The sequence below is a fragment of the Babylonia areolata genome, chromosome 7 (assembly GCF_041734735.1).
Source record: "Babylonia areolata isolate BAREFJ2019XMU chromosome 7, ASM4173473v1, whole genome shotgun sequence".
Lineage (NCBI taxonomy): Eukaryota > Metazoa > Mollusca > Gastropoda > Neogastropoda > Buccinidae > Babylonia > Babylonia areolata.
The window spans coordinates 49979362-49996644 of record NC_134882.1 but is presented as its reverse complement, the minus strand read 5'-3'; the positions used below and the strand labels follow the sequence as shown (position 1 = coordinate 49996644).

General features: G+C 40.8%; 1 protein-coding gene across 2 annotated transcripts in view; it reads right to left on the bottom strand.

The window, feature by feature from the left end:
- LOC143284296 (gamma-aminobutyric acid receptor subunit alpha-6-like) overlaps positions 1-15864 on the bottom strand; it is a 241222-nt gene extending 225358 nt beyond the window's left edge. For both annotated transcript variants that reach the window (XM_076590995.1, XM_076590997.1), the window contains exon 1: positions 15677-15864. In XM_076590995.1, coding sequence (XP_076447110.1) covers positions 15677-15729 — 53 coding nt within the window. In that variant the 5' untranslated portion in view covers positions 15730-15864. The remainder of the gene's footprint in view (positions 1-15676) is intronic.
- Between the last annotated feature and the right edge of the window lie 1419 nt (positions 15865-17283).

The window sequence follows — 17283 nt, the reverse complement described above, 5'->3', positions numbered from 1 at the left end:
GTTTTAACATCGGTGTGATTCAATATTTTTGTCCTTTTTTTCTCGGTCCTGTATGCCCATGTACATGAAGCCTAGTATTGGTGTCGTGGTCTGGTTCATTATAACAACATGAATGAAACGTGCTCTCATAATGATATCGGGGAGGTATGTGTATTCCACGTTTTCACAAATCATAATACACGTGTCGGTTCTCTTTTCGTATCCAAACGCAAAACACAGCCGTGTATGACTTTCCTAGACAGGCGTAGGATAAATTCAACAGCATCAACTGAGTGGTCATGAGAAGGTACAAATAATGTTTGTCTCAAAGTCGTAAACACTTTTCTTCTGTTCACAGAAGACTGTCTCATCCTGATTGATCATATAGTTATGTCTAATAGTTAAAGGTTAATGATCCTCTTATGGCTACCATATAAAGCTCGGCATGAAAAGGCGGGGCCAAATCCTCCCCTTCCGCCGTTTTAACCTCTCCCAACCAAGGTCAGGTACCCATTCACACCTGCGTGGAGTAACGAAAATCAAAGTACACAAAAAACGTGGCTGAAACGAAACTTCGAACCCTAATCACTCGGCGATCACTTAATAATCAGGTGTCCAATGCCTGGACGATCATGCCAAGGGGTCCCATACATAATACGCAAGTAATTAAAAATTCGTGAATGAACCACTGAGCAGCAGCCAATGGTTTATCGTCTGACAAGAGCGGAGAAGAACATAAATTCCGTGGGTGCCGAGGCGAGAGGACGACGTTATTTTCCGCGTAAAGTCCTGACACGACAGGGATTTTGAACACATCATCTTGCGGAAATAACGAGGGACCCGGGGGAACAATAAAGAGTTGTTTATGATGCAATCTCCGTGTCATTCAATCACGCTACATTGCCTTCCACATTTTTGATTATGTGCCGTTCGTGTTGGTTTAAAATGGACAGTTTTATAGGTTCGCCCTGATAAAGACATGAAGTGATAAACAAGGTGGCGTGGATTAATGCAGCATGTGTGTGTTTGGGAAAGAGATGAGAGAGAGAGAGAGAGAGAGAGAGAGAGAGAGAGAGAGAGACAGACAGACAGACAGACAGACAGACAGACAGACAGAAAGACAGAAGGAGAAGTGTGTGTGTGTGTGTGTGTGTGTGTGTGTGTGTGTGTGTGTGTGTGTGTGTGTGTGTGTGTGTGTGTGTGTGTGTGTGTGTGTGTGCGTGTGTGTGTGTGCGTGCGTGTGTGTGTGTGTGTATGTGTGTGTTGGTTGTGTGTGTGTGTGTGTGTGTGTGTGTGTGTGTGTGTGTGTGTGTGTGTCCATGCACGTAGCTGCAGTCCTGAAGGAGCTATCAGCGTCAGGTCCCGGTACCAGTCATCCATCACAGAAGACACGGTACCACTGCCACCAGTGATTCTGTTCCACTGGTCTGGGCTGCACTCTGTCTGATCGAACCTATGCGGGCCACACCACCTACTTTATCTCTGACAACACTAATCGTTGGCGGCCCTCTGCAAAGAAAAACTATTGGACGGCCAGCTATTGGGGAGTGGCAGGGGGTGGGGGAGAGGGTTAAGTGATGGCTTGGAATCTCGATTCGGACGCGCCGTTCATTCCGCGTTTTGTTTTGCATATTCCTGGGTGTTTCGGTGCAAGGAAATCAACGTTCATGTCATGACCGTGAACGGCGGAAAAAACAACAACACGAGTCTGTGTGTGAATGGACGTGTCAGCAAAGATTTGGTTGACATTCTGAATGGAGCACTTCCAAATTTGGGTTTTGTCACGCCAAGCTGACAGAGAAAGAAATGTAGGCAACGGGAATGCCATTTCCGCGATTCGTTCGGCACTCAAGACTGAAAACGGGAGGAAAACAAGTGTTTCGGCTTAGTGTGTGTGTCAGGACTCATTGATGCTTGCATTTGTGTTCACTTTTCCCTTTTGCCATCCTGACCTCCTCTCCGCTTTCCTTTCCTCCTTTCTCAAGTGTCACCTTCATTATCCTGTGTTTCGGAAACTCTCCTTGGATCTTAAGCATAAGTCATTTCGAAACAGCTTATCCGTCTTCTTCTTTTTCGTTCGTGGGCTTCAACTCCCACGTTCACTAGTATGCACACGAGTGGACTTTTTGTGTACGACCGTTTTAACCCCGCCACGTAGGCAGCCAAACCCCGTTTTCGGGTGTGTATGTTTTCGTTTCTATAACCGATCGACCGCTGACAGGGATTACATAATCTTTACCGTGAATATTTGATCTTCTGCTTGCGAAAACGAAGAAGGTTCAGGCACAAACAGATCTGCACATATGTTGACCTAGGAGATCGGAACACTCTCCATCCTTTACCCACCATGTGCCGTTACCGAGATTCGAACCCGGGACCCTCAGATTGAATGTCCAACGCTTTAACCACTCAGCTATGGCGCCCGTCGAGACAACTTATCCAAACACAGAAGCACAGGAGAATTCTAAACTGCGACCTTTCAGAACAAAAATGGCGGGAAATCTGAAGACATAGAAGTTTTCCGAGACCCATTTGTTTGGGAGGCGTATTAGCAGAGCTATACTTTTTGTTGTTTTTAGCTTAAACTGCCTTCCAGTATTACTGCAGTTTGATAGTCGAGCAAAAGTCTTAACTACGGCATGGCTTAAGATAAACATGTCAACAATGTGCTTATAAGGTTTAATTAGTAAAGCTTCGGCTCATTTCCACGAATAACGACGTGGGCGAGTTCGTTCTTTTGTTGAACATTTATCCACAGTTGTGATATTAGACGAAAATCCATCACTTTCCCCAACCCACCCTTGCCTTAAATCATCACTACTTTCCCTGTTACTCCTCTCCTCAATTACCATATATATATATATATATATATATGTGTGTGTGTGTGTGTGTGTGTGTGTGTGTGTGTGTGTGTGTGTGTGTGTGTGTGTGTGAACAAAATAAAACAAACTAACCAGTCAACCAATAAATTTAAAATAAAGAGCCAATGGAGCTCCTCATTAAGCTCTGAACTATCTCAAACACAAGGTGATTGTAATATAAAACATTTATCAGGAAAGCAAATGGAACTGCAAGTTTTGTAAATGAATGATGTAAATATGTTTTCAACTGTTCAAACTCATAGATTATATGTACTGGGGAAATTTGATTACCCCAGTCGCCAGTTACTTTAGAAGTATATTTTGTCTTTGTGGCATCCAGCTGTAATCCGTATGTTCGACTGGTGAGCCTTCTGCTACTGTAATGTCCTCTTGTTTTAAGAGAAATTATAAGAATAATTTTGCGCAAGTTATTGTTAATATTTTCTCTGATAGGGCCATACTCCTGTATCTGTTTATTTGCATGGTTCCAGCATGTTTTTCTAGTATAGAATAACCTTGTACTGAATATGGAACATGGATTTTTATTGCATTGTAGATATTCATTGCATCCTTTCTTGTACAACGATCCACCCGCTCATTTTCCAAAATCCCTTCATGAGAAGGGATCCAACAATAATCAATCATTGTACAACTGAAACTGAAACTGTACTACGGATGGTCAAAAAATGAATCACATGACGAATTTCTGATACAGGTTCTCCTCTTGTTCTCAAATTAAAATATTTTAATGTTTGTAATGTGTGTGTGTGTGTGTGTGTGTGTGTGTGTGTGTGTGTGTGTGTGTGTGTGTGTGTGTGTGTGTGTGTGTGTGTGTGTGTGCAGCTGCAGTCCTGAAGGAGCTATCAGCGTCAGGTCCCGGTGTCAGTCATCCATCACAGAAGACATGGTACCACTGTCACCAGTGACTCTGTTCCACTGGTCTGGGCTGCACTCTGTCTGATTGAACCTATGCGGGCAACACCACCTACTTTATCTCTGACAACACTAATTGCTGAGGCGCTCTGAAAAATGACCAAAGAAAAGAAAGTCAAGGAAAGACCCCTACTTTTTCTTTCTCTTTTTAAGTGATGGCGTGTTGTCCTCGATGGGACAAAACCCTTAGTCTGCGTTTTGTTTTGCATACTTTATTTTTTTATTGTTTTGCTTTTTTTTGTTTGTTTGTTTGTTTTGTTTTATTTGTTTTGCTGTTGTTGGGTTGTTGTTGTTTTGTTTTTTTATGTATCCAGACATTTCAGTGCAAGGAAAGCAACGCGATTGGACTGAAAACGGCGAGAAAGCAAAGCTGTGTGTGAATGTAAGCGACAGCAAATATTCGGCTAGATGCTCTATACAGATCCCATCAGCTTTTGGGTTCTGTCACACTGGGTTTGCGGACAACTATCTGTGCCCACGGAGGATGACAGATCCGTGACTCGTGGTGCCCTTCACCCTACAGCACGCATGACTGGACGCGGGGCGGGGTGGTGAAAAAAGAGTGCTTCGGCGCAGTGTGTGTGGCATGACTGAGTTTGTTACCAGTGTTTGTCTTTCCTTCTTTACTTCTCCCTCCGTTCCCTTCCAGACCCCCTCTCAACCCCCCCCACCCCCACCCCCACCCCCCTTCCTTCTCCCCTAGCTGCCGCGTTCATTACCCCGTGTTTCAGTTTCAGTTGGTTTCACTTTCACTTTCTCAAGGAGGCGTCACCGCGTTCGGACAATTCCACATTCGCTACACCACATCTGCTTGGCAGATGTCTGACCAGCAGCATAACCCAACGCGCTTAGTCAAGCCATGACTGCATGGCAATATATTTGTGTACCGATCAGAGTGTGCTTCTTCTACAGAATTTGGCCAGAATACGACACTTTGTTGCCGTGGTTTCTATTTTGGTGCGCCAAGTGTGTTCTGTAGAAGGGACCACGGTTTGTCGTCTCATCCGTTTCGGAAATGTCTATGGATCTCCATAAACCAGACACTAAAGATTCGGCTTTCCTTATCACAAAGCATGGGAATATCCCAAACAGCGATCGTTCTGAGCAAACAGTCAGACCACAGAATCTGACGACATGGAAGACGTTGCAGACCCATTGGTTTGGGAGGTGAAATGACAGTGACATGCTCTTTGTTTCCGAAGCTGAAATACCTTCATGCATCACTGCACTCCGATAAACAAATGTTACACTTTACTAGCTACACTCAAATACAGCGTGCATAAACAACTAGTAGTAATTCAGGAAATTCTAATAAGAATGTGGACAGGTCGTACATGACAACTGAGGCGTGGGTGCATTGCTTGAGATTTTTTCTTTCAGTGTTTTATTGTTATCATGTGTGTGTGTGTGTGTGTGTGTGTGTGTGTGTGTGTGTGTGTGTGTGTGTGTGTGTGTGTGTGTGTGTGTGTGTGTGTGTGTGTTAGTGTGTTCACGCGAGCGCAAAGTACATCAATGTACTGGCATGCGTTCAGGTTGGATGGTTGATGCTATCGCGAGCCCAAAAGTTTTTGAATGTCTGTATTTCTCTTAGTATGTGTCCGAATGAAGTCTGTCAGCAACAAAATTGCAACACGCTCCTACAAATAAAGTCTTCACGTTTTTGGGTGACGTCCCACCAAGCCAGCAAACAATGAACTGGGCGCATGAAGAATGACAGGTCCGTGATTGGAATCGCCCTTCAGCACTCCCAGGCAATCTTCTCCTCCTTCATCTTTACAAAAAATGGACAAAGAGCTTCAGAGTTTAAATTTTCAGACTTTTTTTTTATTTTACAAAGTTAATTAGAAAGGCCACCTCGTCACCGGAGTGAGTGGGTGGATGGTAAGGTGGGTGGGTGACGCTATGGTGTGTGTGTGTGTGTGTGTGTGTGTGTGTGTGTGTGTGTGTGTACTTGCGTGTAGACACACACACACACACACACGCACACACACACACACACACACACACACACATATATATATATATATATATATATAGATTATATTATATTTTAGAGAGAGAGAGCAGGGGAGAGAACTCAGAACACAGAATTATTTTAATGTTAATAACTTATCAGCCGTAATGACATGGGGGTACAATCACAACAACAAAATTTACATAACAAAAATGAAACGACTATTCGAAACATATAATTTTTGAAAATCAATTGATAAAGAATCTACATAATTTCGACTATCCAGTTTACATTTGTGATGAGAAGAAATCACAATATATATGTAAAAGAGGACAAAGTTTTTCATACATAGCAGTCTACACAAAGTTAATTTCTTTAGGAACAACAGTGAGTAATGTTTTTCATTTTTCTTCGAAGATTATATACTTCGGCAATATGCTTTGCAAAAGACTGTATTGAATTTTCCTGATGTACGTTAAGTACACTAAACAGATCTTCATTCTTTGCAGAACATGTTTTAAAGACAGTACATTTTTTCACAAATATCAGCGTACGCTTTGCAATGAAACAAGAAATGTAACTCATCCTCCTTTATAAAACCGCACATCGGAAAAGGGGAGAGTATGGATGGGAAGCCAGTACTTATGAGCATATAATCCGAGAGATCTCAGCCTAAACCTGGCTAAACTGATTTTATGCCACAGTTATAACTGTGATATATTTTTTGTTTCAAAAACAGTTGTAAAATGATAGAACCAACTGCTTTTCCATTTGTTTCCATTTCATAATGTCAGTCTTGCTTATATGAAGCTATAAGTCTATCTTTGAATTCAGAAATAAATCCTTTTTCGCATCCAACTGCCTGGCACATCCACACGATTCCAAATCCATGTACTGTTAATGTTTTCTTTACCAAATGCACCCAATTTTCCTTCCATCTCTCGTGTTCGTTTAATAACATCACATACGCTTATTCACAGTCTCGATGCAGGAAGACTAATTATTTTTAACCACTAGTTGACACATTTCACAAATGATCTGATACGTAATGGGTATCTCACAGTCTCTCCGTATAACACAGTGTTCTAATAAATTATATGCACACAAAACAAAACCCCCAAAAACCAACAAAACAAAACATTTGATAGCAAAAGTGTGCAACTTTTCGATATTTTTTTTATCAGCAAGTCCCCATATTTGAGAACCATAGGTCAACATTGGTTCGACTTGAGCATCAAAAAGTTTCCAGAAAATATATGAATCCATGGAACCTACTTTATGTAAGCATCTCAAAATTTCAATGACCCCTTTCTTTCCCTTCCTACATGTTTCTGCTATTCTGCTTGTCACATTGAGCTTGGTTGTAAAGAGCATACCAAGATATTTGTAAATATTCGTTAGGGTTACTTCATCAGTACCATAGTGCCATTTTTCATGTCTGGATAGTTGTCAACCTTTCCTGAATACAATTACATTGCTTTTTTATTCTTCAATATTTACTTCTAAAAATAGCTTCTGCTTCTTGTTTCAATGCATTTTACTGATTTTGAAGTCCTATGGCCGTGCTAGACTAGAGAATCACATTGTCTGCCAAAAACATTAGAAATATTTCGACAGCTCCAGGGATCATTTGTATTTTATGTTTACCTTTTTTTGTTATTTCTACTGCCAGTTCATTTACAAAACAAAAAAGAAAAAAAAAACATAAATAAAAAGAAAACATTGATGGACTCAACAAACAACCTTGCTTTACTCCTCTAGGGCAACCAAATATAACCGAACACACACACCTGTCACGCACATGCACCAAGACTGAATCATACACACCACGAAGAGCCAAATAAAGCTTACCATCTACTCCACTTTTACGCAAAACATTCCACAGGTTATTTCTATTTACAAAGTCAAACGCCCTGCGAAAATCAACAAAGGCAACATACAATTCTGTATGTTTTAATAGATACGTTTGGACTAACGCTTATTAAGTGAAAATAGCGATCTATGGTGCTGTAACCTGATCGAAAACCAGCTTGCTCTTCAATGACCTTTTCTTCCTTTTCTGTCTATTTTATCAGTCTTCTGTTTAAAATGTGTGTATACTTTACTGACAATGCTTGTGAGTGCGACACCACGATAGTTTTCAGGATTTTTCGGGTCTCCTTTTTTGTGAATAGGGATAATAATTGATTCAGCCCATTCTACAGGAAAAATTCCATCGTTAAATACTCTGTTAAACACTAACACAAGACAGTCAACAACAGATGCATTTGCCTGTTTCAACATTTCACTTAACATTCTATCTGGGCCTGTACTTTTACCTGTTTTCAAATTCTTTATGCTATCTACCACATCTTGTCTGCAAATCGGGTCACTAAATAATGGTTCTTCAATATATATATATATATATATATATATATATATATATATATAGAGAGAGAGAGAGAGAGAGAGAGAGAGATAGACATAATATGTATATATATATATATATATATATAATATATATATATATATATATATATATATATATACATATCTGTGTGTGTGTGTGTGTGTGTGTGTGTGTGTGTGTGTGTGTCTGTCTGTCTGTCTGTCTGTCTGTCTGCCTGTCTGTCTGTCTGTGTGTTCGCGTCCATGTCTGTGTCTGTGTGTGCGTGAACAAAATGACGACTTCCTGCACGAGTTCCTTAAGATGTGTCAATCCGCTGGCGATCACAATCAATTCATGACAGCTGACGAGGACAGAGAGAAAAAAAAAAACCCTACTACCAATGTAATCACTGTACTCATATCCTCATGCCCATGACGACGGAGGCGCCGTGTCATTGCACTTTCCCCACAGCGTTCACCAGAGATCAGGGTTCAACGCCGCGATGGTGTTGTGTCCCTGGGAAAGGCATTTTTGTTCGATTTTACTCACACTGCCACGATGTAAAACGGTACTGGACTTCAGGCGGCGAGGGTTAAAATGACGGAAGGAGAAAACTGGACTTTGTTTTGTTATGCCGAGTCCGTAAGAAAATGAATATGAAAGAGCTGCTCCTTTAGCCGTAAAAGGTTACGGAGCATTAAACAACAACAACAACAATTAATAATAATAATAATAATAATAACAATGATACTTATACTAATGACAATACTAATAATAGTAATAGTAACAAAAAATAATCACATATAGAACATTTAGCAATACTAATGATAATAATTATGATAAATACATTAACAATAATGATAATAACAATGGTGATAATATTTATAATAGTAATAGTAACAATAACAATAATATATATTTATGATATATAGCGCCCCTTCACTCTAAAAAAATCTGGCCGCTTTACATAAAAGACAAAGTTACAAATTACATGAATCATTCATGACAACTCTTTCTCCTCCCCACCCCCACACCTCAAGCTCTAACTCTCTCATTCGTCATGCATCCAAAGTGAGCTGACAGGATGGTGCTGAAGAAGAAGGGAACTGAGAGTGCCTATAGATAGTTTTTAAAAAAGAGTTTTTAGTGAAGAGCGAAAGACAGAGGTAGAATCAGGGTGCACGAATATGATGAGGAATATTCTTCCTGATATGAGGAGCAGCAAAGAGGAAGGAACGTTCATCATCGATTCTTGTATTGACACGGGGGAGTTTCAGAAGGTAACAGTCAGAAGAAAATCGGAGAGTTATCAAGCACTGATCAGGTCAGAAAGATATGAAGGTCTATGGAGTGGAAAGCAGAATAGCAGAGACACGCAACTTTGCATCTGATTCTCGCTTCAGTTGGGAGCCAGTGTAGAGTACGGACCGTTTAGCTGTTTAGCCTCTGCCCATGTCCATAAAGGAAACATTTGCAGTCTAATGACTTAAAAAAACTGATATCAAAGGGTGACAGGACATTCTGAACAATTACAACTCAGAACATTGTGGAAATTAAAAAAAAAAAGAGTTACAAGGTTATTTATTATTTACAAGCGACAAGCAATTACCTTAATATTCAGGATCAAAGAGGAAGGAGGGTGATTGGGAGGGGGTTCAATAACATGGATAGCAAAACATTTGACGAACAGTGACCGAAGCCAATGCAGCTTACAATCAGTATTGTTGTCACTGCAACTATCAATATTGTTTTATGGGGTTTTTTTTATCAGAAGCAGCAGGTGCAACATCTTTATCAACATTATTGTTTTATTATTATTATTATTATTATTATTATCGTTATCATTATTATCATTGTTGTTGTTGTTATCATTGTTATTGTTGTTGTTGTTGCTGTTATCATTGTTATTGTTGTTGTCATCATTATTATCATTATTATTATTATAGTCATTACTATTATCATTATTGTTATCACCGATATTATTATTTTGTACTAAATGGCATGATCTGCATGTATCTTTAAGCATTTTTACCCTCGCCCTCTCACCCCCCTCGTCGTCCCCCTCACCCCCTCTCTTTCTCTCTCTCTCTTCCTCTCCCTCTCACTCTCTGACATTTATTTGTCAAATGGTATGATCTGTATGTTTAATTTCTGAGCATGTTTACACACACACACACACACACACACACACACACACACACACACACACACACACACACACACACACACACACACTATCTCAATGACATATACTTCTAGGTTCGATTCCGCAATCTCTCAGGCTTTGGGCTTTTATATCCCAAATATTTCTTCAGTGCATTGAACGCTTGCTCTAAATGTAAGCAAAGTCATCGTTGTTTATAGCTTTCTTTTACTGATTACTTCCTTAATTAAGCACATGTTTAGCTCTCAGTTCGCCATAAATCAGACCTGATCAATATGAAACGCCTGAGATTGGTAAGTTAATCAAATGCATACCAATCGATAAGAACATGGAACAACCACGGACTGGGAGAGAGAGTGAGAGAGAGAGACACACACACACACACAAACACACACACAGAGACAGAGACAGAGAGATGGAGGGAGAAGCAAAACAGAGCAAACAAATAAAGAAACAAAGCAGATAGAAAAAGAGACAGACAGACTGACAGACAGACAATCAGGCAAAGCAAATCCTGAACAGAGCACTCTGTAAAAGGGAGCGGGGAAAGAGAGGTGGTCTGACACGTCTGACTGTTTGCCCATAGACTTGTGTTACACGAATGCAATGCACGTGACGCTCGAACCAATTCCCTGCTCTTTTCTTTTCTTTTCATTTTTTACTCTCTCTGTGTCTCTTTGTCTCTATCTCTCTCCCCCCCTCTCTCTCCCAGGCAATTGTTTCCGTTTTACTCAACGCATTGATGATAGAATCCAGCTCATCCATCCTACTGTGCCCTTCCTTGTCTCTGTTCGGGTTAATTGTTCAAACTCGAGGCAAAGTTAAGTTCAATGAATTGGGGATATTTCCCTCCTCTCTTCCCAAAAGCGCTCTGAACAGGGATATGGTCACCTCTAGATGCTGAAATGCAAAGAAGGGAGACCCAAGCAGGAGGCCAAGTTTAGATTCAGGGGAAGGATGAGAATGGAGGTGGAGGCGAGTCCGTTTCCTTCTTTTTTTTTTACATCACTTGCTGGAACTATCCAACAGGACTTGAGCAATATATCACTCTAAATTCTTTGTGTAGGAGTCACGGATCAAAGTAGCAGTAAATGGCAGGCTGGAGCTGTGCCGGTCCGAGTATAACCCGGAGGAGCGCTTTGCTAACTGTAATGGTCTGGGCGAGATACTGCATGTCCTTTTTTCAGAACTTAATTTCAGCCCTTAACCAAGTAAATAAGATGTCCACCATTGACAGGAAGTGACAAAATTGAGGAAATCCGGAAACTATTAAAACCAAAGTGTAAAGTCATTAATTTTACATATTACGATGTAATAATTGATTGCAATGTTTTTAAAAGCGAATATGTGAAATGCTTTTATTTGAGAACATATGTTTATTACTCTTGTTTAATCAAGTTATCCGCGTGTGTGGGGTGGGGGTGGGGGGGTGCGGTGTGGGTGTGTGCTGATTATCTGGTTGTGGTTTTCCGCAATTCATCTTTTTTCTTATCTTATCTGTCTATTATAATCAATGTGCAGTATAGTAGGCTATGTTTATAATTATATTCAAATAATGTTTCTTAATTCTTTCTGTTTTTACATTAAGAATACTAGTTATTACCTGCAGTGTGTGGATGTATGTATGAAACGATGTATGTGATATTTTTTACATTTGTATCTTCGTAATATTTGTTGGGGCTGTTGTTGGCTTTTACAGTTATGGTCCCCATGTTGTTTACTTGTCTATGTTGTGATAATGCACCTGACCAAATTTCTCCAGTTGGAGATAATAAAGTTATTCTTATCTTATCTTATCTTATCATGACACAGCGAGAATGAAGGTCCTTCCTTCTTCTTCTTCTTTTTTTTAAAATAAAGAATATGGATAGAATTCGTGTACTTTTTTACAGATCGCTTCATAAGTGACAGAACAATCAAGAGATAAGTGTGGCCATTCGATGGAAGGAAGGAAGGCAGGCAGGTAGGAAGGAAGGAAGGAAGGTGGGAGGAAGGAAGAGAGGAAGGGTGGGAGGAAGGAAGGAAGGTGGGAAGAAGAAAGGAAGGAAGGAAGGGAGTAAGGAAGGAAGGAAGAGAGGGTGGGAGGAAGGAAGGAAGGAAGGAAGGGAGGGAGGAAGGAAGGAAGGAAGGAAGGGAGGGAGGGAGGAAGGAAGGGAGGGTGGGAGGAAGGAAGGAAGGAAGGAAGGGTGGGAGGAAGGGAGGGAGGAAGGAAGAAAGGGTGGGAGGAAGGAAGGAAGGGAGGAAGGAAGGAAGGGAGGAAGAGAAGAAACTGACGAAGGGGGTCCGGGACGTGCAACACTGGAGCAACGGGGTGTCAGCCAAGCAAGCTCACATGAAACAAGGGGATCAGCTGTCGTTATGCAGGCGATGTATGACCACTATTCACTCCACTGTGTGGTCGCTGTGAATTAAACCTGTTAGGCACACAAGAAGTGTTTGAAGTGTGTGGAGCGTGCAACAGGGACCGTCGCAGCTGACTGCTTAAATGTGTGTGTGTGTGTTTTCCCACTGCTCTCAGAATCATAATTACAACCAGAAATAAAATGAGATGTGTTAACCTTACATGTACGGTTCACTCACTGCTTCCAGTATGTTAAACAAACTTAACACTGTTCATTTTCCTTTCATCTGCGAAACAAAAGCATGCACTAAAAGACAAAATGACGCAAGGAAATGAAGACATTGGATCTGGATAAAGTAGTGAATGGTCATCAAACTTTTGATTGCGCAAATACAATAATTGTGATATTCCAAAGGCTTCAAAATCAGTTTAATCAACTTTATCAAGGAACACCGAAAATCAAACATTCATGATTTCAACTGTTCTTGTCCTGACATGTTTGTTTTGTTTGTTTCGTTTTGTTTTGCAAGTACATCTTGAACTGTTCGACAAGTTCGTCTTGGTTATGCCAGCGCACGTTGTAGAATTGCGTGAGCACGTGCGGTTCTTTCTGCTCCTCTCCTCCCTCCCTTTCCCCACCTCCCTCTCCTCGCCTCTCTCTCACTGTGTGTGTGTATGTATGGTTTTGCATTTTTGTGTTTTTTCAGTCAACCCCTAAAACATATTTTTAGTAAGCCAACATGATTTGGAAAAAAACAAAAACAACTAGTCACTGTTTGGATACATACTTGTTTTTTTCAAAAGTAGTTGGCACTCGTCTGTTTCATCAGAATGGTAATTATTTTTTAAGATTAAAAACAAAACAAAAAAAACACACATCTTAACACGACTGTTTGGACACATTTTTTTTCCGAAATTAGTTGGCACTCGTCTATTTAATCATAATGTGTTGTTGTTTTTTTGTTTTGTTTTTTTATTGTTGGTTTTTTGTTTTTTTTTTGGATAGAAAATAAACGGACATCTTAACACGACTCGTCTTACATCTCCCCAAAGCTGAGATTGAAATACTACATGAAACGCTAACAACAACAACAACATCTAATAATAATAATAATAACGCTAAATTATCACCACTTTTAAAACTGATAAAGGTTACTTGTTTAAGCAGCGTCAAAGTTACGTGTCATCAATTTATCAATGCAGTCGTCGTCCACTTCTTTATTTTAAAACAAGAAGTAGTAGAAGACGAGGAAGAAGAAGAAGAAGAAGAAGAAGAAGATGATGATGATGATGATGATGATGAAGGAGGAGGAGGAGGAAGAGGAAGAGGAGGAGGAGGAGGTGGAGGAGGAAGAGCAGAAGAATGAGGGGTGAAGAGGGAGGAAATCAAGAACAATAATAACAAAATCACCACAAAGAAGAAGAAAAAAACAAAACAGAAAACAACAACAACACAACAAAGGTGGAGTGATGGCCTAGAGGTAACGCGTCCGCCAAAGAAGCGAGAGAATCTGAGCTCACTGGTTCGAATCACACTGGCAGTTGTCAGTATTTTCTCCCTCCTCCACTAGACCTTAAGTGGTGGTCGGGACGCTAGTCATTCGGATGAGATGATAAACCGAGGTCCCGTGTGCAGCATGCATTCAGCGCAAGGAAAAGACATACGGCAACAAAAGGGTTGTTCCTGACAAAATTCTGTAGAGAAATCCACTGCGATAAGAAAACAAATAAAATCCCAGGCAGAAAAAAAAGAAGAAAAAGGGTGGTGCTGTCAGTGGCGCGACGCGTTCTCCCTGGGGAGAGCAGCCCGAATTTCACACATAGAAATCTGTTGTGACAAAAAGAGTAATATGAAGTCAAATACAATGTGTGGGGCAGTTCTGTCGTGTTCTGGGCCACGCATACCAGTTGAAACTGACTTTGATAAAATACACACACACACACACACACACACACACACACACACACACACACACACACAAAAGAATGACGAGAGATTCGAACACGCTGGAGACTTAGCAACCTGTTGACCAGCCAGCTGATTGAAAAATTGTTTGGGATGAATGATGGGCTTGTTTGTTTTATTTATCCATTGATAAATCGACTTTTCAACTGCATATAACATGAAGTATGTTCTCATTTTAAACTAGTTCTTCAGTTCTTGTATCTCTGAATGACTGAATCAGCAATTTTCTAGGTTTCTACCACATTACTCGTAGACTTCGAGTCATTGATTTATCAACTCGCTCATTCATGCAGTGACATAATTTACTGAGAACTAGTAAACAAATAAAGTGAGCAGTATCAGGATGTTGCATAGCAGGTTGATCGGGTACAGGGGAATCAATTTCGAGTTCAAGGTCAGGTGAGACATGAGGAGGTTCAGGAATCAGCTTCTCAGTCTTTTTCAGGTGAACTCTATTTCATCAACTCACTTATTCGCGCAGTTATATTATTGACTGAGTACTAATAAACAATGGTGAATTCAGAACTAATAAACAAATAATAAGTCTTTTAAAATATCCTGTTGTTTACTTTGAATCGGACACCGTGATGCAAAGTTTTCGTCAATAATAAAGCAACGTTCTCGTTGAATACAATACTTGTTATTTATGTCGTAATTTCAGTGCTGTATCAAAGACTGACAATCCCAAAACACAAGATATTGCGATGAATGCAAAAGCATACAAAACAATAATACTTGCCCATTGGCCAGTTTTCGGTTTACTGAAGTGGTGCAAAGAACTAACAATCGCTACCAACGTTCTTTATCAATGTTTGCCAAATTCTAGGAAGTACCTCATCGCCTGAACAAAAAAAAAAAAAAAAAAAAAATTAAAAAAAGACAATAAGAAACTTTACTTTGATACCAGACAACACACATTACAACTCGTTACACCATGCAACTTACTCAATTAGATTTGCTATTATTAATAATATGGGACAGTATTGGTGACTATATTACTATTATACTACTGGCTACATCCAAAACAAACAAACGAACAAACAAAAAAATCAAACAAAAAAACAAAACAAATACAAAATCAGTCCATCGATTATAAAACGAACCACTTACCTGGGATGCAAACAAGCCGTCGCCACAGCGAAAACGAATAACACCACCATCATTTTTGCAAAAGCGTCAACGTTGTACTGTCGTCCAGACGACGGGCGAACAAAAGCGCCTCAACTAGAAACCGTTTCCCTCACAACGTGGCCCCCACAGAACGCCCCAAACCAACGCGCATTTTGCTCTCCACGCTGTCAGCGATCGTCTGCTTTTCGGTCCTGTTCGCTGGAGTGATCTTCTCTTTGGCTCGCGCCCCTTCTTTCGCTCTCCTCTCTGCTCTCACTGTTCCCTCCTCTCTCTCTCTCTCTCTCTCTCTCTCTCTCTCTCTCTCTCTCTCTCTCTCTCCAACATCGACTATCTTTCTCCTCTCACTAATTCTTCTCCCTCCCCCCTCTCCCTCTCTCTCTGTGATTCTCTCTCTCTTCTCTATCTTGCCCTTTGGCTCGATCTCCTTTCGATTCTAGCGCTGTGGGCCTTCCGTCCTCAAAACACGTGTGGGTCGATGCAATTCTGTGTGTGTGTGTGTGTGTGTGTGTGTGTGTGTGTGTGTGTGTGTGTGTGTGTGTGTGTGTGTGTGTGTGTGTGTGTTTTGTGAATTTGTGTGTGTGTGTTTGACTGTGTGCGTGCGCGCGTGCGTGTACGCGTGCATGTGTGTTGTGTGAGGAGGGGTGATGGCGTGCGGTTGAGGAGCAGAGTGGAGTAGTGAGGACGAGGGAGAGAGGGGGTCGGGGAGTCATATGAGAAAGCGCCGCTTGTCGCCTGTCGTGGGGCATTGTTGTAGGGCTGTGGTCTGGGCTTTCTGCTCTGGCCCTGTATCGAATTTTGTCAAGCGTTGAATTGAAATTTCAAGCTTGTCAACCAGCTCTGACACGATTACTGTCATCGGGGAAAAGTGCCTCCGACAGAGTGATTGTGAGTGTGCGAGTGTGTGTGTGTGTGTTTGTGTGTGTGTGTGTGTGTGTGTGTGTGTGTGTGTGTGTGTGTGTGTGTGTGAGGGCAGAGAGAGAGAGATAGAAATAGGAAGATAGAGACAGAGACAGAGAGAGGGAGAGAGGCCGACAGAGAAAGAAAAAGACACAGAGAGAGAAAGGAGGTTCTTCGAATGTCAGGAATTCCCTGGACAAAATGCGTAGGAGTGACGAAATGCAGCGCGTTTTGGATTCGTTATGGGAAAAAAACACGGCTGGGGGGTGGGGCAAGGGTAAGAAGAGGCACAGTAAGGAGAAGGAGAGAAAACAAGAGTCTCCCTCCCTCACTTTCTGCACCCTCTCCACTTCAGCTTCAGCCATATTCCAAGTTTTGCAAGAAAACAACAACAACAACAACAAAACAACAACAACATAAAACACACCCCAAAACAACAACAAACAAAACAGGAACAACATAAGCTTGAGCAGGCCAAATTGATATAAAAAGAGAGACGCAACTCTTATCTGACAATGGCTATTACATTATCAATGCTGAAGCATTAAGTGATTCTTATTCTTCCGTTCTTTTTTTTATTATTATTATTATTATTATTTTTTTTTATTTTGAATAATGATTAAATCTTCTTCATTTTCTTATTCATCCTCTACATTGCCGCGTTTGGCTGTTGCATGTCACATGTCTAG